Source organism: Molothrus aeneus, chromosome 9 (genome assembly GCF_037042795.1).
Source record: "Molothrus aeneus isolate 106 chromosome 9, BPBGC_Maene_1.0, whole genome shotgun sequence".
Taxonomy (NCBI): domain Eukaryota; kingdom Metazoa; phylum Chordata; class Aves; order Passeriformes; family Icteridae; genus Molothrus; species Molothrus aeneus.
In genome coordinates this window covers 21,383,190-21,406,182 of record NC_089654.1, presented here as the reverse complement: position 1 = coordinate 21,406,182, position 22,993 = coordinate 21,383,190, and the positions used below count along the sequence as shown (strand labels likewise).

The 22,993-nt window shown below is 36.6% G+C and overlaps 1 protein-coding gene across 1 annotated transcript; it reads right to left on the bottom strand.

Annotated features, from left to right (window-relative positions):
• Positions 1-2,251: 2,251 nt before the first annotated feature.
• On the bottom strand, positions 2,252-22,295 carry KIF14 (kinesin family member 14). The gene is made up of 29 exons (XM_066555957.1): positions 21,205-22,295; positions 20,607-20,861; positions 19,120-19,207; positions 18,511-18,606; positions 17,506-17,558; positions 17,182-17,212; positions 16,720-16,827; positions 15,465-15,581; positions 14,760-14,878; positions 14,274-14,446; positions 13,785-13,932; positions 13,626-13,689; positions 13,234-13,418; positions 12,419-12,521; positions 12,044-12,204; positions 11,122-11,269; positions 10,347-10,499; positions 9,636-9,762; positions 8,805-8,898; positions 8,158-8,296; positions 7,639-7,742; positions 7,108-7,202; positions 6,181-6,402; positions 5,853-6,037; positions 5,110-5,268; positions 4,461-4,580; positions 3,542-3,616; positions 2,730-2,868; positions 2,252-2,613 (listed from the first exon to the last, which is right to left on the bottom strand). The coding sequence occupies exons 1-29, from the start codon at positions 22,293-22,295 to the stop codon at positions 2,252-2,254; spliced, it is 4,914 nt and encodes a 1,637-aa protein (XP_066412054.1).
• Positions 22,296-22,993: the final 698 nt, after the last annotated feature.

The following is a 22,993-nucleotide window of genomic DNA, read 5'->3' as shown; positions in this document are numbered from 1 at the left end:
TCCAAGAGCCTGACATTTCCTCAAAGACTGAAATTCTCAAGATGTTGAACATCTTCCCTTGGAAGGAGAGATTATAGCCATGAATATCCACCTTGGAAGCTGCGCTGGTTTTGGCTTAAGCAGGGTTCATTTTTTCAAGGTAGCTTGTATAGGACAATTGTTTTGATTTGTGCTGAACATAACAATGATAAAAGAGATTTTTTTTTTAAAATTGCTGAGCAGAAATTACAAAAGCCTTTTCTGCTTCTTGTACTGCCATGCTGAGGAAGAAGCTGGAGGTGCTTGGGAAGTGGGGAGGACAGAGCTATGATATCCCAGACCATGTGACATCATGCTCAGTATACAGAGGGGAAGAAGAAGGAATGGGGAAACATTCAGAGTGATGGCATTTGCTTTCCTAAGTTACACATGAGGTGCCCTGCTTTCCTGGGGATAGCTGAACACCTGCCTGGCCAAGGGAAGTAGTGAATTGATTTCTTGTTTTGTTTGGCTTGCATGCACAATTTTTTGGTTTTCCTATTAAACTGTCTTTATCTCAGCCCCTGATTTTTCCCACTTTTACTCTTCCAATTCTCTCCCCAGTCCCACTGGGAGGCAGTGAGCATGCAGGTGTGTAGGGCTGAGTTACCAGCTCAGGTTAAACCACAACAGTTCCTTTTGATGCCCAACATGGGGCTCAGAAGGTTCAAGATAACAGCTTTGATTGGAATGTGCTAGATGGAATTTAGAGCTGTTATTGCTCTTTGGCTGCTCCTGGGCTTGATGCCTTACAGTACATTAGTACAGTGCTCATCTGTGGCTGCTTTTTGCTTTCCCTCTGTCGTGCTGCTGATCCCCTCGCTCTGCTGTGCTTGGGGACATTTTGAGGACAGCCATGGTGATGCACATGGTCAGGACAGCGGCTGTTTCTGTGCTGCTGTACTGGACACACTGGAACTCCAGTGTGAACACAAGTCAGAGAGATTGGGACCTGTGGGTGGGTCCATGTGGAAGCAGAGATGCACAGGAGGAGGAGGAGCCCACACTGGCACAGAGGGGCCCGATGGAGGGAAAGCCAGGGCAAGCCAATGATGCCACAGGGTCCTGGCAGGGAACTGTGGACACGTGGAAAAAGGAGACCATGCTGGAACAGGTTCGTTTGCAGGACTTGTAACTCTGAGGGGACCCAAAGTGGAGCAGGCTGCTCCTGAAGGACTGCACCCTGTGGAAGGGACCCACACTGGAGCAGTTCATGAGGAACTGCAGTCTGTGGGAAGGACCCACAACCCTGTGCTGGAGCAGGGGAGATGCTCCAGGCATGGGACCAGAGATTCTCCTGCAGCCCATGGGGAAGACCATGGGAAAGAGTGAATTAATTCCTTGTTTTGCTTTGCTTGTGTGTGTGGCCTCTGCTTTCCCTATTAAACTGCTTATATTTCAAGCCAGGAATTTTTTCACTTTTACCCTTCTGATTCTCCCCCACTAAAGGGGGAGCAAGGAAGTGGCTTTGTGGTGCTTCCAGCTGGGCTTAAACTATGACAGATGCATTGATGTATAGGAAAAAACCTTAGCTTTTACCTTCTGAATTTCTCAACACTCTTGGCTTGTTAAACAATGATCACAAGCACAAGGAAATAGTGGATTGGGAAGCTCTCTACAACCTGTGATAATTTAAATGTTATTTAGGAACAGATATGCTTCTATTTCAATATGAATAGTAAGGAAAATTATTTCAGCAATCAAAAGATAACTCACTAGCAACAAACCCAACATAAACTTACTTCAGATTACTTTGAACAGCATCATTGATACTTTAAGTGCAGATTCTTCAATGAACTAAAAACCACTTTAAAAAGCATTTATCAAATAAGGCTGTAAAGTACTTTTACTAGCTCGTGTTGTTTTCCTCTACATAAATAAATACAAAGTTTTTGCTCTGTTTAAAAAAAGGCATAAAAAACACTTTCAAGTTGCAGTACATTACTAAATTATAATGCAGCTGAGGTGAAGCAAAAATTTAAAAAAATAAAATTATTTTTTATAAACTTAGGCAGTAATAGACTTCTATTAAAACAAAAGGAATTATATTTTCAAGTTTGACAGCCTCTTTAGGAATGTTATTTTTTTCTTTGGTGAAATATAGGGTACTTAGACAAACACGGCATTTTACTTTCCCACCACTCGCTCACTAGTAATATTAGCAATAAATTGTAGCTTTTTTTGATATGTTGCAATAGGAAAGAGTTCTCTTTAATTTCTTGATAATAACATTTTATACCCATTCTATCCTACCAGCTGAAAGCTCTGGAGTCTGTGTGCGTTCTGGAATCCCATTCTGTTTCCGAGCAAATTCAACCCGACCTGTTTCAACCTGTCCTCCTTGAGTCTCAGCAGTTTCATTACAAATAATTGGAGATTGCAGTGATAGCTGTCTTTGTTCAAGTTCAACATTCATAATAAGGGAATCAACCAGAGAGTCCAATTCATCCAGGTTCATAAAAGGCACATGCATTTTCTGGATAGGGTTGTTCACAGAAGACAAGGTAAATAAACTGAAATAGTTGTTAAAATATCCAGCAATGACAGAAATATTTTCTGCAAAGCTCCTGAGAGGACTGGTGTTTCTGTATAACCCTATGAGAAAGAGAAACAAAAAGAATCAAATGCAGCATTTTGCAGGTACCAAGGAGCCCTCTCCCTTTGCAAGTCTCCTGTAGCCCATAGGTTACAGGTGGTAACTCAGCTAATACCTTGTAATATGGAAGAGACAATTTGACAGACTTCAGTCAGGCACTGCTCCAATTCCAAATACTTCACTGCAATCTTAGTGCTCTTCTTTATTTCTCGATATAGAGACTCTTCTTCTGGCAGCTGAGATTCTGTTTCTTTCTGTATTAATAAAGAGCAATTTCAAGAGACTCAAATACATCACAGGATATTAACTACTAAACATGCCTATTATGGTTTCAGTCACATAGATCAAGCCAATGCTGAAACACAAAATCAAATCAATGTCATGCCATATAAGACAGCACTGAAAAGAATGCACAACTGCACATGGTTGACAGGGTTAGGAAAAGAAGAAAAGAGCAAATGATGTGAAAATCCAGGAAATGCTTGGGTCTTAGAGGATAAATCACCTATTCTGGCTTTTAATTCAAAATACCAGTAACTATTGTCATAAAACTATGGCAGCAGTTATAAAATAATTGCACTAGCAAAGTTGATCTTTCAACTTAAAACAAACCACAACAGGTAGTTAGGTTGTTCAAGATGAGCACAAAAAGGAAAATACAAGTACCTCCAGAAATCCTTTATCTTAAGTAAAATTAAAATAAAAGAGTTTTGAGTGGAAATGCAGCAGCAAGGAAAGTTAGCTTTCCAGTCATAGGAATGCTGTTGTGACAGGAGGTGTCAGCATGCAATCAGAAATATACAGTATGTATGTGTATGTATAGATATAGATATAGATATATGTGCACATTCCTCTTCTTAGATAGATGCATCCTTAAAATTTAAATACCAGACTCAAAGCACACATTTTGGGAAACATTTATCTTACCTTTCTGCAGTAAGACATGTTATTGTCAAGGAATCTGGCTAATGCCACCACGTTATCCTTTATTCGATTTTGAATCTACAAAGAAACTTTTAATTATATTGTACACTTCATTCAAGTCAAGATACATTAAAAGAAAAAGAACAAACACTGACATACTAAAGAGAGAAATACCAAAATAGCATTTTCTGCAAGTAAACATGCAATTTTTCAAAGAAAACATTAATTACATCTGCAGGGTTTTAAACCCCTTCCTAGGGGAGGATCAAATGAGCATATTTAAATATTCACTACAGAAAGGTTGTCCTGTAACTTTGTATCACTGTCATTCTAAGTGGCAGGGGTAGCTCTGGCATTTTCTTTCCATCCTTACAGTAGTTGCACCAGAGACAAGCATGTACAGCAGATACTTGAGAATTAGCTGCAAGTCAACAACATTATTTGGAAAGCAGAGTGCTCAGTTCCATTTGCTGCAAACCCAAAGCATTTGGGAGTTAAGCAAAAGACATTGAAATAAAGTATACTGGACTGTTTCACTACTATCTGTAGGATTAAGAATGACAACAGTGAAAACCAGAGTAGGCAGAAATTTTTGCTGTCCTTGAGAGGAACAATTTATCACTCAGAAGATTTCACTCTTTCTCAAGTATGCTCTTGGAATTCAGCCAGGCTCTCTGTCAAAAGGGCTTACCCACTACGAAAGTGATGTGCTTCCATGGGGTACCCAAACTTCCCTACTGGAATTTTCAAACAGCTGCAGAAATATTTTTACCTATGGTGCTTATTCCTTATACTTTATTCTCTACTTTGTGTAACTCCCTACAGCATCATCTTCATGACTTAAAATACAAGCACAAGAAACAAAACACGATCAAGTGCCTCCAAGATATAGTAGCAGTTTTTAAACTTCATTTCATCTCACCTCATTTTGTGGACATTGTTTCACAAGTTCTTTCTGTACTATTCTTGCTTTCTCCTGTACAGCATCAATGAGACACTCCAGTCCTGAGCCTACTCCATCATAAATGGCAAGTACAAATTCCTTTTAAAACAAAGGTTCCAAATGCAATGGTTAAAGAAACTGATGTGGTCTTGAATTAAAACAATTTCTCTACAGTAGACTAGAAATAAGTTTGTTTCAAGCAAATTATTCAGTGCAGGTCTACTCAGACACATGCCTTCCTTGGACCACAGGAGCTCAGGTCAGATTTTTGTATAATCAATGTAGTACTTAGATACAGATTACTAAAATACAAGTAGTGAATTTCAGTGAAACAGATAGGCTTGTATCATCTCAGTGCAGGTACAGTCCTAAAAGCACTGTACACTTCTTTCTCTTCATAGGTTTAACTTATTCAAAGGATGTGGTTTTTAAGGAAAAAAGGTCAAGGGTACCAATACATCAATTTTCACCAAATTTGTAGTATAAGATAAACTCTAAATATACTTAATTTGTTTGATGAAGTTGCTATATGGAACAATTTGCTCCTGAGTTCAGTTACCAATAGGAAGTGTGACCTCAACACTAGAATTACTATTTATAATCAGTATTCTAAGAAACCTTTCTTCACCTGTAAACTAGAGGTAGGAATGTTGCTCTCTTCAGGAAATGAAATATCAGTTGTTGTGACTACTGCCAAGTGTCCTACATATTTCATTGTTTGTTTCACTGTTTGGTTTACTTTGCTCCATGCTTCTGTTACCATCGAGGATATATCTGAAGAACACCCCTGGGAAACAAAGGCACATCTTTCACTGATGCCAGAAAGCACCTCTGGTCAAATACACACTTTCCATACAGCAAGAGTTCCTAGCACTCAATACTTAAGTCATTGGAATTAGGAAGATGTAAAGCTGAAAATGCCTATCTATCACAGCTAAAAAATCATGCCTTGCAACCACAGAGCTACCACACCATTGTACTACATAGTTTTAAAGGAACAATAGATTCACAAGGCTGTAGTGTGCACAAAAATAATATTCACTGGCCACTGTTTTATGATGTTATAAACAGCAGCACTTCATAGTCTAAACTATCATTTGCTCTTATTGCATGTTTAATTTTACCATTTTATAAGTAAGAACCAATGCTTCTGTCAGGGCCTGGGCACAGGAAGGTCTGCATTACTCTCCACTAGCACATGGAACTACCAGCTTAGCCAGAAAAAAAAGCAGCCTTGGCTATTTTATTTAGGTGCATTGTTTTGTCATTACACACACTGGGCATTTAAATGCTTTTAGTAAGTCTATAATAAATACGACATTAATGCAGAGAAGTTTTCTATACACAGATGAATTCTTTAATATGCTTTACCTGCAACAGCAATTGTAAATAACCTCCCAAGTTCTTTATTTCCTGTTTCATTTCTTCATCAACTTTCCTAGATCCTGAACACTTTTGAACATTATTAAGCCAGAGTTTACTTATAACCACAATCTGGTCAAAAGCAGAGACAATTCTGATGCTGTAGGACTGAGCAGCACGATCAAGAGAGAAAACTACAAGAGAAAGAAATGAAAGCTGAATTCCTGCAAATGAACACAGAAACTTTAATTCTTGTGACTGACAAACACAAATACTTGTGCATTTATGAAAGACAAGTCATTAGAAATGTTTAAACCACTATGAAAATGAGACTTACAGTTTTCCTGACATTCTTCATCTTGCTGTTCATAGGCTTTGGAAATGGCAGATGCTCCAGAAAAAACTATAAACAAATTAGTTAGGAGACTATCTGCTATACTTTTTCCTCCTTCATGATTCTGTTCCAGCAAATCTAAAGCTGAACTTATAGATTCCTTGCAAATTCCAGGAAGAAATAATTCAGAAATGCTTGAGCATATGCTGGACTTGTTCAATGAACCTGTACAAGGTAAAAGCAAAAAACACATGCAAGAAACTCTTCATAGGAGTGAGCAGTCCATGTGTCTTTTTAATGACTTTTATACAGACATTCACCTACTCAAGGCAGTCATTCAGAAAAAATGTGTAAAATGTTCTGAATAGTTTTTAAGTTCTGTTAGAACAAAGAGAAATTCCATAGTATGAATACATTTGTTTCAACAATCAAAGATACAGAGAAATAAAAAATAAAATCCAACCAATCTAAAATAACTGAATGCATTCAAATAATTGGAAGACTAAAGCATCCTATACTTCATGGGGAAAAAAAAGGCTGTAAAACCTGACCAAAAGCTTGGGGAAACCTCAGTAATTGAATTAATAACAGCAAATGAAGTCTCTATATTGCTGTTTCAGGATTTAGCCTCTTTCTCCAATTAACCCACATAGTTAAGCAGATTAATGTTTTAGATAAATTTCTTACATTGGGCTCATAAAGTGCTGGTCAGGAAGTTTTTGCCCTAAGAAAGGATAATCAAAAATACAGAAATCCCTACTGTTAACAGCTTGACATTATAAATATGAAGGTATCATAAACAGGACATTTTTAATTTTGCTTTCCAACCCATAGTTTTTAAACAACCATCAGAAGCACCCACGTTTTATGCATGTAGTAGGTTCAAATTCTCAATATGAAATGAAAGGTCTTCTGCCATTTAGGAAGTACCTGATATATAGGAAGTCTGTTGATCCTGAATAGATTGCAATTTTATCTCAGACAAACATCCAGATATTCTCTTGTTCTTCATGAAGCTTCTACTTCTAAGAAAGGATGGTAAAAGAACATGAAAAACCTTGAAAAGAAAAGCATTTCTCCTCATCAAGCATTTCCATGATGAGCTACAGCTTGCACAAATGAGTGAGCCAGTTATAAATATTTTTATAAGGCTAAAACTTCAAATGCAAGGTCCCAGACCATATGCAAGTTATTCCTTAAAAACAATACTTGGATAGTATAGAAGTGGGAAGGAAACATTAAAAACTACACATTTCACTCTGCACTGATGCTTTGGAAAGCTCTACATGCAACTTCTGTTCCTTTTATTTGTCCATGGAGGAAATCCAAGAGAATGAGTAAATATAAGAGAAGAGTCACCAGATAGACAGTGTATGAGAGTGGAACAAAAGTATATTTAGATAGCTACACAATTTTTTGCTTTGTTTTAAGTGTAGGAGAGTAGCTACAAATTACTTTTACCTTCTTCTGGAAAGCAAGGAAACAGAGCTGTCTGAAATGTCAGGTTCCCACTCATCAGCAGGATCATAAAACACATCAACAACAGCTTTATTTCTATCATTACTCTGAAAAAATAAAGGAAATACAGGGAAGGAGAAGAGTTAAACAGAAAAAAACCAAAAAAGTAGTCAACATGTGGATAAATAGAACATAATAATGAAAACTCAATTTAGAAATTCAAACTCTTTTACAATATAAAACAATTGAACAACCAAAATAATCACAAAGCAGTCCTTGCTTTACTGCTTCTCACTCTCTACACAAAATGACCTGAATAAAGTCATTTGTTTCTATTGCATTCATTTTGTTTGATGGACAAACACATCTGCATGTTTTTAGTGAGAAGTAGTCATGTGTCTTGCTGTTTAAGATATACAACCCAAAAACCCACAAAGATTTTCCTCCTGCATGCATTATCAGAACCTTATCTTTGATAAAATATTACTGATTACCAGTGGTTCTTCTTCAATTGTTACTGACCTCATAGAGTTCTTTCATTGCTGCTAGTTTGCATTCAAATTTCTCTAGGCTCCAAAAAGTTGTTATTCCCAGTTTGATGTTACGAACCTGCACCTGAATAGGAGACACTGCTCCTGTTTTATCATCAATTTTGTCACGCCTAAGAATTGGAGAAAGTTTAAAAAAAAGACAAAAATCAAGGCAAAAACCTGCATTAATATTGCAAAAATAAATGAGATACTTGTAGGCAGGATTATACAGAGACTAAAAATGTGACCTACACACAAAAATTTCTTCATACATCATGCATCTCAGTTACTGTGCTTTAGCACCACTCTAATAAGTGAACCAAAGTAAGATGGACATGGGCATCAGAAGATTCACCTCCAAAGCACACTAAATTCAAAATTAATTTGCTATAGCATACCTTTAAAGTTTTGATCTAAAATTCAAATTCGAAATTCCCATTTCAAAACACCAAGGCTCAGCTACACACTTAACTAACAGCAGTTTGGAAAATAAATTTATCATGTTCAATTGCACAAGACTGTTAAAAGAAACAACAACAGCTCACCGCACATCCTGAATCCACCCCCAAATATATACATAAATATTATATAACTATTACATATACACATTATAATTAAGTAACTCACTCAGATACTGACCTGCAGAAAACAGTGTTTTTCCCTAGGGCAGTGCTAATGGCATTAGCTTCTTTAATCATCACAGACAGCTTCAGAGACTTCCAGTTTAATGGAACTAATAAAGAATACAGAACATACTGATTTTGTGAACCAAACAATGTGATGCAACAACTTTAGGGTATACAAAATAAAAGGCAGAAAAGAAACCACAACCCAAAAGCAAAAAAGTAATTTAGCCAACAATAGTTGCAAGAATTCTCAACACACTGGGAAAACATTATCCTTCCAGGCAAGATAACCCTTTTAAATGGTTGGGTAAAGGGTATTTATATAAAGAATATTTTATATTATTTTATATTCTATATTTTATATTCTATATTATATATAATATTATATTATTTTATATATTATATTATTTTATATATATAATATTATATTATTTTATATTATATATAAAGAAACAGAGGCATAAGCCTAGACACTTATTATTATTATTAATCCAAGATAAGAAACTGAAGAAAATGAATTCTCTTACTCAGTTTCCCCAAGTGTTAATGCCTGACCAGTGGAGACAGACAGAGAAGGACTTTTAAGTAACTGGAATAAATACAGACTACAGGCATGTCCCCCTAACCACCCTGAGTGGGATTAAACAGAGCTTGTAATGCAGTCTAATACATAGAGCTGATGAATAGAAAGGATTGTAACAACCAGAAGGCTCTTCTTGTTCAGGATCACTGGAGAAGTATTAGTGGAACAGAAAAGGTTCCTGTATCAATACCCATCACCCATGCCCACTGAGACAAGAGAAGCCAGCATTGCCTTTGTAACACCATGCATATACATACGTACCCATCACTGATTTATTGCCACTTCCATGGTTCTTCTGAAGGGCATCTATTTCCTCAGCAATCTTCTGCTTCTCAGCTTCCAGAGCTTCCACTATCTTTGCATGACGAATAGTATGGTCTTCTAGAGCCTGGGGGAAAACGGGCAGTAGTAAAAAAACAAATCTAAAACACTTAATGCTGTTTGTTGGAGCTAAATTTTTTATTCCTGGCATTTTAAAGACTCACAAAATTAATTTTATACTGGACATCTGCTTTGCTAATACAAAATAATTCATTTTCAAACTGACAGTTCTCTGGGTTTGCTTACATATTGCAGTGCTCAAAAAAATACTAGAATTAAAGAGGAACAGCTTTTTTAAAGAATTGTATTTGTTGCAGCACTCAGATATATATAAAAACCAGCCAAGACTCAGTCATTACTTACATTAACGTCTGGAGTAATAACTTTTGCCAAAGGCAACAGGTGCTAAATTTTGGTGCAGGAACAAAACCATCCACATTATTTAAGAAATGAGGTCAGCATTAGCTAATCCCCAGCATTAATACATTAACATACTCAGGTTGCAAACAAAACATCAGTTCTTCTGCATAAAATCACATAAAAGTACTTTAAATAATTTCCTTTACAATAATTGATTTTCAAAAAAATAATTTCAAAAAGCCCCCAAACCAAACCAGAGTTTATTGCCTTAAAAGGTTTTGTTTCAATTACCTGCTTGGTAGCTAAGGTCTCCATTTCTAAACGCTTCTTATTGAAGTGGAGTTCTAGCTCAAGGCTTTTCTTTGCCTTCTCCAGCTCCTGTATTTTGGTTGTGGCTTTTTGGTTATTCAGTTCTTGGATTTGCTTCTTACGAGATTCTTCTCTCTAATATCAAAAAGGAAAAGTGAGAGGAGGAATACTCCTACAGCATTTCTGACCCATCCTTCAGGCAGATATTCCATACATTTCAATGTGCAGCCTCTGACCTACACAGCCCAAGGTCAGCAATGGTTTTATCCCAGTTCACAAGCATCACTTTAGGTCTTCTATAGAATATGTAAGATATGATATACCTCATTATTTTTTTACCACAATGTACTATTCTATGTCAACTTATGCATGTTGCAACTGCACTGAAATAAAACAATTATAAAGCAGCATGCAAGCATGGAAAGACAAAATAAAACTGTATTAATCAATCCAGTACAGTGAATTAAAAGCCTCATACAATAAGGTAGATTCTGTAGGCATTTTTCTTTGCTTACAAGTTACAATTCCTGGACTAACTCTGAAGAGGATAAGTACTTTACAACTTCTTCTGTTACTAAGGCTGACTTTTTTTCAAGAATGAGGCTTTGCATTCTCAACATGCTGCTATAATATGCAAAAGAAAACCAAAACCACACAAACCAAGGCCAAGCAAGCACTGAAAAAACAGATACCACATACTACAATTTCTGGTTTACTTTATAGATATATTTCATGTAACGATGCAATGACAACTTACCACCTCTGCTTCCAGGGATTTTATTTTGCTCTCATATGCTTCTTTTTGTGAGGTCAGTTCTTGCTGAACCATCTCTTTTGCTATTTGGACACTTTGCATCATTTCTTCCTTGGCTTTGAGTCGTGCCTCTTCAATTTCTGATTCAAGCCTACAAGTGCCATACATTTAGATTGCTGCTGTTTGTCTCTTATAAGATGCATACAGATTATAATCTTTTTTTCTCTCATAAGGGTTTAATTTTTTTTTTAACAAAAAACTTACATACTTTACATGGTTTCGATTTCATGGACAAAATGTAGACATTTCCAATGTAAATATGAAAGACATTCCAGAATTTCAAATCCACTCAATTTCCATATTTATTTTATTACATAATTTTCACAAATTTAAAGATGTGATGGAAACTCACTAACTCACATTAAGACACAAAATTAAATTTTAAATCAGTAAGTCCACTGGTTTAATAACACCCCATAATGAAGTAAGTACAAATAACATTTCACTGTCTCTCAAATTCTCCATCACAGAAGATCTAAGGTTATTACTTTAGGTTCTTCTCATTTTCCTAAGGCATTTACTTATCAGATTTTAAATCTCTTTAAAACATCAAAATTCTTTTTCAGACTCATCACATGCTTGGAGAGAAACATAATTAAAGAGATACACTACTCTGAGGAGCCCTGGAGCTCAGTTTTTCTAAAGAGTGGTCTACATTGTTGGTATCTGGATTAGCTTGTGTGATTGAACCTTAGAGGTGTACATTATTTCAGCCAAGTCTGTGACTTCCATTATAAATGGAGTTGCTATTTTCCAACTTTCCCCTTCGTGAAATAATTAATCATATTCAGTTACTTCTAAAACTAATTGCATGGTTGAATTAACAACTGAGCTTATTTTCAGAACAAGAAGAATCAATACTTACTGTGTTCGCTGTGCAATCAGTAGCTCATTCTTTGCAAATTCAAAATCTTTTGGACCATCATGCAAAGATAAAGTCCCACAAGAAGGTGTTTTAACTTTCTGAACCTCTGCTGGATGATTAAACCTGAAATAATGGTCTCCCCCAAGAATCACTCGATCACCCTATTGGGAGAAAAAAAATTCTGCTGAAACGTTCAGATTTATAAGCAAATTTTCAGTTCTTAAAGCATGTAGGTGAAGCTAGAAGTCAAAGAGAAGGGACAAATATTTATGGTTACAGAGCATTCTCAGAAAACCTGCAGTCTGAAGCTGAGATATTAACAAAACAAAGAAACCCACACATGCACAAATTACTATTACCAGATCAAGTACTTACATGATGCAGAATTGTTGGGTCCAAAATGCATCTCCCATTTACGTATGTCTTGGCTTCTCTAAGTGGAATAATACTTACTTTGCCAACAGTATTTTTAATAACACTGGAAACAAGAAACATTTGCAGTATTAGTAGCTTGTGCTAATTGCAAGTGATGCTTCTTAATAGACTAAAATTCAAGCTTTAGATGCTATTGTTTTCCTAGGTGTGTGTTGTCTTCACACTACTTAGGTACAACATAACTACTGAATGACAACCTATATTTTGGTAGAGAACCTATATTTATATCTAGGAATCCACTGCTAGAAAATTACTGCAATACCCTGCCATCTGAGAATTTCTTTGATAATGTGACTTTCATGGTTTTAGTACTAATTAGCTACATTTCTTACAGCATTTTTTTGGGGATCAGTTGCAGGGAATGCACTTTGAGCAATATTTCTCCAGAACAGCCAAGCTGCTGTCTTTTTTTATTAAATTAAAACTGTCAAGGCATTTCACTTTTCCACTGAACTTAATGTAACATTTATCTATCACACAGCATCATTTGATCAGGTCTTATTCACATAGAAATGCCGCAGAAGAAATCTTTGCTACATGAATGTAATAAACAAAGAAACTAAACTGCATCAGTTAACAGATTTCTAGAGGGAACAGAAGGTAGCTGCCTTAATCATTGAGCAGTACAAAAAATATCCCTCCATAGCATTGGCTTGGCTAGAAGACTATATTTTGTTACTGCCAGAAGGAAGAGTGACTCCAAAAGAAAGGGAAGGGTAAGAAGAAATTTAAAATATAAAAACAACACTACAAACCAATGGTCATCAGCAATCAGCACTCCAGAAAGCTGGATATCATGTTTTGAATTCGGTGTACACCTTCCAACTGTAGTTTCTCCTTCTTTGATCATATATAACAGCACCTCAGAAAGCTGAGGATCTTCATTGAGATTGACAAGGTTTGGTAAATGATTGTCCATTTTGAATGCAATTCCAGCTTTCTAGATAAAAAAGAGCTCTGCATTAAACAATTTACTTTATGCATTCATAAAGTAATGAATATCTACACTAAATTTTTCAAAGAAGTCACAGCAATCTGTTGCAAGGTGAGTATTAAGGAAACCAAGTCTTACAGCTATTCTCATTCTTCTGCAAGGCTTGCTGAGGTTATATTTTCTGCATTATGTCCTATAGAAAAAAAAATGTACCTGTAATTCTTTTATATCTTCCAATTTCCTTTTTTCTGCTTGTTCAAGTTTTTCTTTCCAGGCCCTTAATATATGGAAAAAATAACATATTAAGAGAAAATTACAGCATATAAATTTTACCCTTTCCATTTTAAATTAAGACATTAATGAGTGCCTGACCTTTGCATTTCTGCCATGTTTCTCTCCTGCTGGTGCAATTCTACCCTCAGAGATGTTATTTCCTGCAAATAACGCCTGTATTTTTCACGATCAGTGTTCAGAGCACTCTTCTGAGCTGCCCTCAGTTTTTCAATTTCAGCTTTTAATTCTGCATGAGACAAACCAGACATACAGTACACGTAAAAAATGAAGACAAAATACACTTCAGTACAATAGTACAAAATTAATCCTGTTCTTTATTTAAAAACAAAACACCTTTCTCTATTTCCAGTTCTCAAGTGTAAGCTAAGATATCACTTGCATTTTGGAAAATAAAAAAGCTCACAAAGAACAATAATATTAAAAGGAAGACATCCCAAGCTCTATTAGTCTAGTTGACAAGAGGTCAGTCAACACAACAGAATATTAGTAGTAACAACTCTTATAAGAAATAAGCTGAATACACATGCAAATGACAACCCTGAAAGACTGCTGAAAGGTCAAGCTCACCTCTGATTAGTTTGACATTGACATCTTCATTTACTTTAGCAATGTTGATAATTGAACAAGCCTGTTTGGCATAGCGAAGGGTGCTGAGCGTCTCCTCCGTGCTGCTGGCAGCTGGGCTCACTGTGGCTATCATGGTTGTTTGGGAATTGCCACCAAGACTTTCCTTTAGCAGCCTTCATTGGACAGGAGAATACCAGTCAATCCCTGGCCCTCACACTGACAGAAAAATTCAAAACTTCCCAATTGGAACAGACTAAATACAAAACACCAAGGGTTTGCTACCTATTTGAGAGGGACTGTTAGCTGCATAAAACACAAACCAAGCTCCTGCTTGGTCTTTATCTGATGCAACAGGCAAATTTCTGCCCTCCACAGGTCATTTGAGAGAGAGAGAGAGAGAGAGAGAAAGGATGGGAAGAGGTGCCTCATGAAGAGATGAGAAAACCACAACCTCAGAAAGCCTCAATCGCTATATAATGTACGTACCAGGTAAGGACAGATTCCCGGTAAGGAATGAAAGTTTTCTTTCCATTTTGAGACTGTTTAGACAGTGCTGAAATAACCCTTCCAAGGGTCAACAGTGATTTATTGATACTCACACCTTCCTACACAAAGCAAAAATACAAATATTTATGATACAGTTGCAGTTTCATGTGTGATGTTAACAACTATATTGTTGATTAATTAAGTTTGTTCAATGTATACTACAGCTGTACAACGTTAAATGTCCCCAGTTATTAAAAAAACAATAAGATGGAAGGGCATCTTCATTTGGAAAGAACAAAGACCCTGCCTTTAAAATAAGTAGTGTTAAGAACCATCAAACTTACAAAGGCAGCTTGAAATAAAGGCTCTTATTAGAAAAATCTAAAAAGGGGCAAGCCTCAACTCCATGTGATATTGGATTCATGATTTCCAAAGTCACACCATTTGCCCCTCCCTCCGTCTGCAGGATCATTAGACCTACATAACATGGGGAGAAGTGTTCTAAGCAAGATCTGCCACATTGCACAGTTCAAACAATTTCTTCAGGCCACCCACTCTCACTGGCAAAATGTGATGTAATACTGGTAAGCATAAGGGCTATATACATCCTTTTATAGCTACAGTTCCTGCCCAAAAGTCCTGTTAGGAGTGTTATGCTTTGGAGTTTAAGGGTGTTCTTAGGAGTCAAGCCTTTTCTTGATTTACCTTCAGCCTTTCTCCAGTGGTCTGAGCCTTTGTACAGCACTCACTGCCAGCTAGATCAATTAGATTTATGTGACTGGTGAGCCTACGATCACACTGTTCTTCATTCACAAATTCTACCTGGAAAGAAAGGGAGATGCTGGCATTCAAACCAAAATAAAAAGCCTGAGGATGAGCAGAAATTGGACAAGCTGTTCACATTAAATACATAAAAATTTCATGCTGCCATTTAATTTTTGACAGGGTACTCTTGTAGTATATCCCTTGAAGGAGACTAAGCTCAGATTTATAACCATAGTATCAGTTAGTGGTGGCTGAATAACTGCACAAGCATGAACTGCAAACCCAACAGATTACTAAACTAGGGGTTTGGGTCTGAAGTTTGATGACTGCAGTCAATCCAATTGCAGTTATCCAAAAACATGCAAATCAGTAAGCTGTTACTGACTTAGACCAATGAAGATGAGTTAAGGAGTCAGTGGAAAAACTCAGGAACAGCTATGGTAGAGAAAAATCAATAATAGTGGTGAGACTGGCAAGGGGATGAAGAAAGGAGAAAATCCAGGAAACTGGGACAAAAAATTAAACCAATCAAGAACAAAATGCCCTAACCAACAAGTCATCTGTCAATGGAGAAAACTGACAGTCTGTAGACTTTGAGGAGCTCTACCTATTCCATTTCTGTCTTCAGGCTCACACCACTAAGTCAGGTTTTGTCTTTTAAGCATCTGTAAATCAGGTGAGCAGTTGTAGTCCCTATATCCTGGAGACACTTGGGGAAGAAGCATCCTGAAGCAAGAAAACATTTATTCAGTGAAGTGTGTTGAAACTGAGCAGAAACTGCATCTCCTACCACTGCCCCAGTTTGTTGCCTGCAGGAACTCAGCACAGCCACACACCTCACACAGCCTAACCCTCTTAGAAGCTAAGATGTGTTGGCAGCAGTGTGAAATTCAATCTAGCCTCAATTAGGATTCCTGTTACATCTCAAAACTCACACTGAGAAGCTTGGAACTACTCCTAGATCTGTCAGCCTAGACATATTTATACTGCTGCTATAAATATACTTAGCACAAAGACATCAGAATCTACTCAAAGCATGTAAAATAAAACAAGTTCTGTGGTGTAGAGAGCCATGTTAAAATGCCCTGTGCTTTACTCAAAGATCTCCAATTATATTCTCACAATTTTGTAGTCAGTACACAAAAGAACTTTTTACTACCAGAATTGAACAGATACAAAAATCCCCCAGCGATACCTTGGTTTGTGTCATGACAAGGGTGAAGACAGAATGAGATCTAGAGCTCTTGTCATTCATTACTGTAGCAGCTGTTGCTCTCTGCTTATTTCCTAGTTCAAGCCAACTCTGTAAAAGACAAAAGTCAGGACATGAAACCAAACCCTACTTTGGATGATTAACTGAAAATTAAAATGTTCGCAAATACACTTAAGACAAATTATGACTATAAGAAAGGACTTAAAAGTTAAACTATAGAAATAGCAATGTGAACAGTGACACTTGACTGTACAAATCTACTCAGCTCCACTATACAGGACTAGTCTACATCACTCTTTCACAAAATCAGCTGAAATATCATCGACTACTGGACAGTCTGGTAAACATTTTCTTCCCCTACATGGAATTTATTTTTCATCAGTAAGCAGAAAAGGAGAAGGCAGAAATATTTGTATTCCCTTTTAGTAACCAAAAAACTCTTACCTGAATATCAGAGTAAGAACGGACAACGTTCCTAGAGTGGGGGGGAAAATTAGAAAGTTTGGGTTCAGTTTTCTTCCTATAGATCCCTGCTGCCTGAGTTCTGAAACATTTTCCCAGTTACAAACAGAACACAAATACATAATGAAAGCTGCAGTTGTCTTGAGACACACACACTTCTATATTTCACTAAGGCAATTAAAAAAATATATCAAGCTAGTCATGGCTTTCATAGACCCCTCAAGATATCCTTTTTTCAGGATTAGACCATACCTCTGTTAAAATAAGTACAGATAACAAACAGTTTACAAATAAGTTCAGACTTACACTGTCAGGCCTTCCACATATGGTCCTAACACTGGATGTTCTCTTACACGAAGCTGATGAGAATAATTTCAAAATAAAAATTATTAGGAGCACATTAGTTGGATCTAGTACTCAGGAATATCTTAAAAAACGATTCTATAACATAAATCTATTGTGTTTCTAAGTAGCTTACCCCAAAATCACTGACAAAACTCAGAGTGAAAGCACTCCTGCTTTAGACAAGACAATAGAGTCTTAATTTCTTTATAAGAAGTCCACTAAGCTTAGGTTAAAGGACTTACTTCAACAGCAAGGTGGATGTTGCATATCAACTGTTGCTTACCATCTGTTGCACCTACCATAAACTAATATTTAATTTACACACAAGTGGCCAGGATAGTGCTCCATGTCAAAGCACAGAAAGTACTTTTTTTTGATAAATCAGACATAATAAATTCCTTCCTTACATACACTACTTAAGACAGATTTCTTTAATTTACAGTTTTACATATTCTAATACACAACCACTAAACACTAGCTAAACTGGTTTAACTAGTGATACTTAACTAGTTAATCAGTCCAATCTTGTTTCTTTCCCCCTCCTCCAGCTCCTCAAGAGACAAACAGGTAACAAAAAAAAAAAACAAACTCCATCTAAATTACAAGATTATATCTCAAGTTATATTGTACAGAAGATTCTTATTATAAGCTGGAGATTTAGATATATCCTAGGAGACTTTTTATCAAGGCTCATAAGATCATCTTCATTTTGTAGATAAGGGGAGATTTTAATTTTTTTGATGGATTCTACTGAATCATTTTGTTTCTATTTCAGCATTGCTCAGCATTTGTCCAGTGACAAGCGTTTTGCTTTAAGTCATGTGGTGATATTTTGATTTTTTTTTACTTGAATCCCATTGTACTTAGATTAAAAACAATGATCACTTGTCATTAGTGCATTTTCGTTTCAGAATAAATGCCACTCCTTAAAGGTTATGCAGATACTTGATTCTGTGAGCAACTTACTTGTTTCTTCTGTCCATTTTCAGCTTTAAAGACAAGCAAATCATGAATTTTCTCATTGTATACTTCAAAGAAGCTCATTTCAAGATGATACAAAACCTAAAAAATTAATAATAGTCAGTCATTACAGACACATCAACCACACAAAGAAAAAATACAAAGAAAGTGAGGGTAGTTATTTTTTTGTTTCAGCTAGAATACTGAGCTGGAATACTAGAAGTGGAATACTATTACAGTGCATTTTGCTTTGATACGTGATGTTTAACAAGAAATTCATATTTTTGAGCTCTATTTTACTGCCTTCACTAAAAAGTATGGAGCCCACTGGGATTTTGTTTTGCCTTTCCTTACACATATCTTAAAATGTAAGACATACAATACAGAGGAAAGAATCCTTGTCTAGTGACAACAAAAATATCACGTCCATAGTTTTTCCTCACATTACTGCCATTAAGGAAGTAAAACAATGTTGATTTTGACTGTTTAGGGAATCCCATGAATCAGAGCTATCAACACAAGTAAGATTTGAATCAGCAAAAGAATATGAACAATAATAAAGGCAGCAGCACTAAATATCACTTTCCCCAGAGTTCAATGGCACAAGCATATCACCTGTTCCTTGTCCATTTGTGCTATTTGATTGAAAAGATCCTCACAAAGTCTTGGAATTATTCCTCGGTCTTCATCAAATCCCATCATCCTGCAGTCACAAAAATCCTGCTGGTTTAGTTTTGTAACTCTCCATAGACAGTTTTAATATTAACTGTACAGCTCTACAGTTGCCATGCCACACACGTCTAAGTTATAGAACAATAAGCAACAGAAATCAACCTGATCTAAATTGGTGCTTGTCTAAATCTGGAGTTGGACAAGCTGATATCCAGAGGTATTTTCTATTTCATCCACTGAGAAACAGGTTGAAAACCCAAGTAAAACTAAGACTCTACAGCAACTGAAGAGCCTAAACCTACAGATGTTCAGTATCTCACCATGCCTGCATTTTATATTCTCTGCACACTTCCAGTACAACCTAAGCCTGTCTCCAGCTGTGGTGCAGTTTTTTCCTGTTGAGTTCTGCCACAGCAGCACACCAGTGCACTGGACTAATCCCCCTGCAGTGCACTGGACTAATCCCCCTGCACAGCACAAATTTGTTGTGTAAACTTCACCAGAGGGCCCTGCTACTAATTTCAGCCTTGTTCAAAACACAAAGGTAAGTTATTGTTTAAGTGAAAGTAAAAGAAAATAAATCCAGACACAAACCCAACAAACTTACAAATAGGTAACAGTTGCAATCCTGAGTTTATCTATCTTTCTTTTAGGCCAAGGTAAAATCAGCAGTGTAAGTAAAAACTGAGTTCATCCACTTAAAACAGATGTTCACCCACTTGAGAGGGAACTTAATCTGTCTAAGTTCTATATTTATTGTAAATTGAACAGAAACATTTCTAGTACTCAACTACCTTCATTAAAAGCCTATAGCACCAGATAGGAATTATAGAACTCAAACTAATTTTAATAGATGCATGTTTGGAAACCAAACAGCTCACTAGGCATTCTATTTCAAAATAACAAATAAGGTATACACAATTGGCTATAAACTGTAAAACTGTTACTTATCTGGGACTATTTTGTGCAAAGATTTGATTTGAAATAAGCAGTGCCACAAACATCTGGATTTATTTAAAGTTCTGAAGCATAAGGACCCTAATTAAAATGATCTCTTAAATGTCTTCTCCAAAAAACATGCTGTACTTACTATGCCACTTCATGCACAAAATAACAAACACTGGTGAAAAACACCACTGGGAGGGTCTGACAAGGTATCTGCATTAATAAGGGGTTTTTTTCACTAAAAGCTAGGAAAAGTTTTTATTTTCTCCATTAAAAGTAGAAAGAAGTCAAGGTCACATACATAAAAATATTCTAAAGTTAACTTTTGCTTAATTGCTATAAATACTGATATAATTATTTTTAAAATACACAATAACATTTTGACATGATTCATTCACTCTGAAATCTATTCCATTCAATCTCTTTCATGACTTAACACTGTATAACAATTGGCAGAATTTTAACAATTATCATTAGCAACTTACGTGTATGATTTTCCAGAGCCAGTCTGCCCATAAGCAAAAAGACAAGCATTGTATCCCTCAAAAGCTCTTTCAAGGAGTGGCAGTGCCAAAGTTTTATAAATCATTGCTTGGCTTGCAAAATTAGGATGACTCTTGTCAAAAGACCAAAAGGAGAAGTCATAATTGAAACTGTAAACTTGGTTTGTGGATGGATTTTGCACAATTGTCTCTGAACCACTCATGGAGACCACAGGGAATGAGTCTTCAGTTTTCTCTCTGAATGGAAAAGGTGGGAAAATGAAAAAACATGAGCTGCATGCTTTGAGTTAGTAATTTCACTAATGGAAAATTTTAAAAAATCAATGACGATTGCTAAAATACCTGTTAGATGAACATACAGAGTATTAAAGTTCAAAACACTTTTGTTAATGAATATGTAAAAAACAGACACAACCACCAATAAAGTCAATTCAGTTTCTTAATAAAATCCTTCTTGCATGAAGTGTCAGCTAATTTCCAAGTATGCATTATATCCTTATTGGATCAATGATGAATTAACAAGAACAAGGTAGAACTCAACACACAGTGTTAGCACCAGAGATAAGTCCAGGATACAAACCTGTTGCTGAAGGGCCGCACCCGCACAGCTACAATCACTTTGCTGTTTTTCACTTTGAAAACATCTTCCCCAGCACTGCTGCTCTCAGCTAAACCTTCTGTGTTCACTTTTGTTTCTGAACCTGTGCTCCCAGGAAGAGAGCTGGAGACACTGGGGAGTTTCTTGGCTAAAATTTGCAGGTGAGGTGTTTGTTCATTTGAGGCCGGCTTGAGAGATGGTTGATCTTGAGAAGTGCTGCTCTTTGGTGTTAGTGCAAATCTTTCTGTTAAAACCTTTGCTGGTGTCCGTGGTCTTTCCAAGCTGCTGTGTTTTATCAAGTGCTGTACCTTTTGCTTTCCAGCTAGCTTATTTATATTGCCTTTTTCATTCAGTTGCTCTCCTGACAGCCTATTAGCACATTTTGAGGTAATGAACCGTTCTGATTTAGGAGCTTCATTTTGAAACTGTATGTCAGCAGTGCTTGTCTTATCTTTTAAATACGTGTTGATAGCATTTTCACAGACACCACTAACTAAACCGAAGGCATCCTTACTGTTCAGGTTGTGCTGCAACTTGGTACTTGACTGGCCCTCAGCTAACTTTAGGTTTGGTTTAACACCATCTGTACCCTTAATATTTTGTGGAAGTGCAATCTTGTCATTTCCTTGTGCATCAAAGTCATCATTTCCTTTTCTAGGCACAATGTTCTGATTAATTTTACTCCTCTCTGTGGAGCCAGTCCTCACACGCCTTCGCAGAGTAAGTCTTTTCTCTGTTTGGAGCTCCTCTGTACTCTGTGCTGTGTCACTACCAGACACTGATTTTTTGCTTGCTCCAGTTCTCCTCTGGAGTGTTAATCTGCCTTCCAGTTTAAAAGAAGTTGACGCATCAGTCACTTTTGCACAAGCTGAAATCACATAGGTCCTATTTACTTCCTCAGTCTTACTCTGAGGACATGAAGGCAGGCCATCCTTTTCTCCCAACGCCTGTGACCTCAGCTGCTGCCCAGATGCTTTACTGCTGGCCAGGGCACTGAGTGAGGAAGGCTTCTGCAAAGTGGCTGTGCATCGTGGCCCAGCAGGGCTCCTGGCAGGAACTGTGTAAATAGGCATCTTCTCTTCCAGCTTCTTAAAACCCAAATGTTGAAAAGTACAGCACTTTCCTAAAGGATTATTTCTAGTTGCTGCTTCATGAGGAATCTAGGGAGACAAAGCCAATAATTTTTTATTATGTTGATGTGCAATGCAAGTTATGTTTTGCTGCATGGGGAGCTCCTTACATACACTGCAGTACATGTTCTCAAACTTTAAGAACAACTAGTATCCTGTTTCACCTCTGGTATTTAAAAAAAATAATTCTTTTATATCTGAATGACTGCTTCCAACAAAAGGCTATTTGACTGGATTTATTGTCTTCTACGATTTGTTTCAGAAAGCAAACCAAGCATCAGAAAGAAGCACCAGTTGGTAAAAAGAACAATCTAACTATTTAGCAACAAAGATGACCATGGATATTTCTTCCAAATGATCGACCATGATTTCCAAACTGAAGACATTCCAGATCACATCTCCATTCACTCACATCTATTTACACCCTTTGTGTTTCACAGCTAACAGACTCCAAGAGAACAACAAAGTTAACCTTGACTAGGAAGTCTGTGAACATGGAAGGAAGATTTTTTTTTTCCCAGGATTTTGATATGCAATATATAACCCAGTATCAGAACAATATAGTTAATAAAGATGACTAATGGTAGTAACTTTGGACATTATTGTAGTTCACTCTGGTACACATAGCAAAACAGAAGATA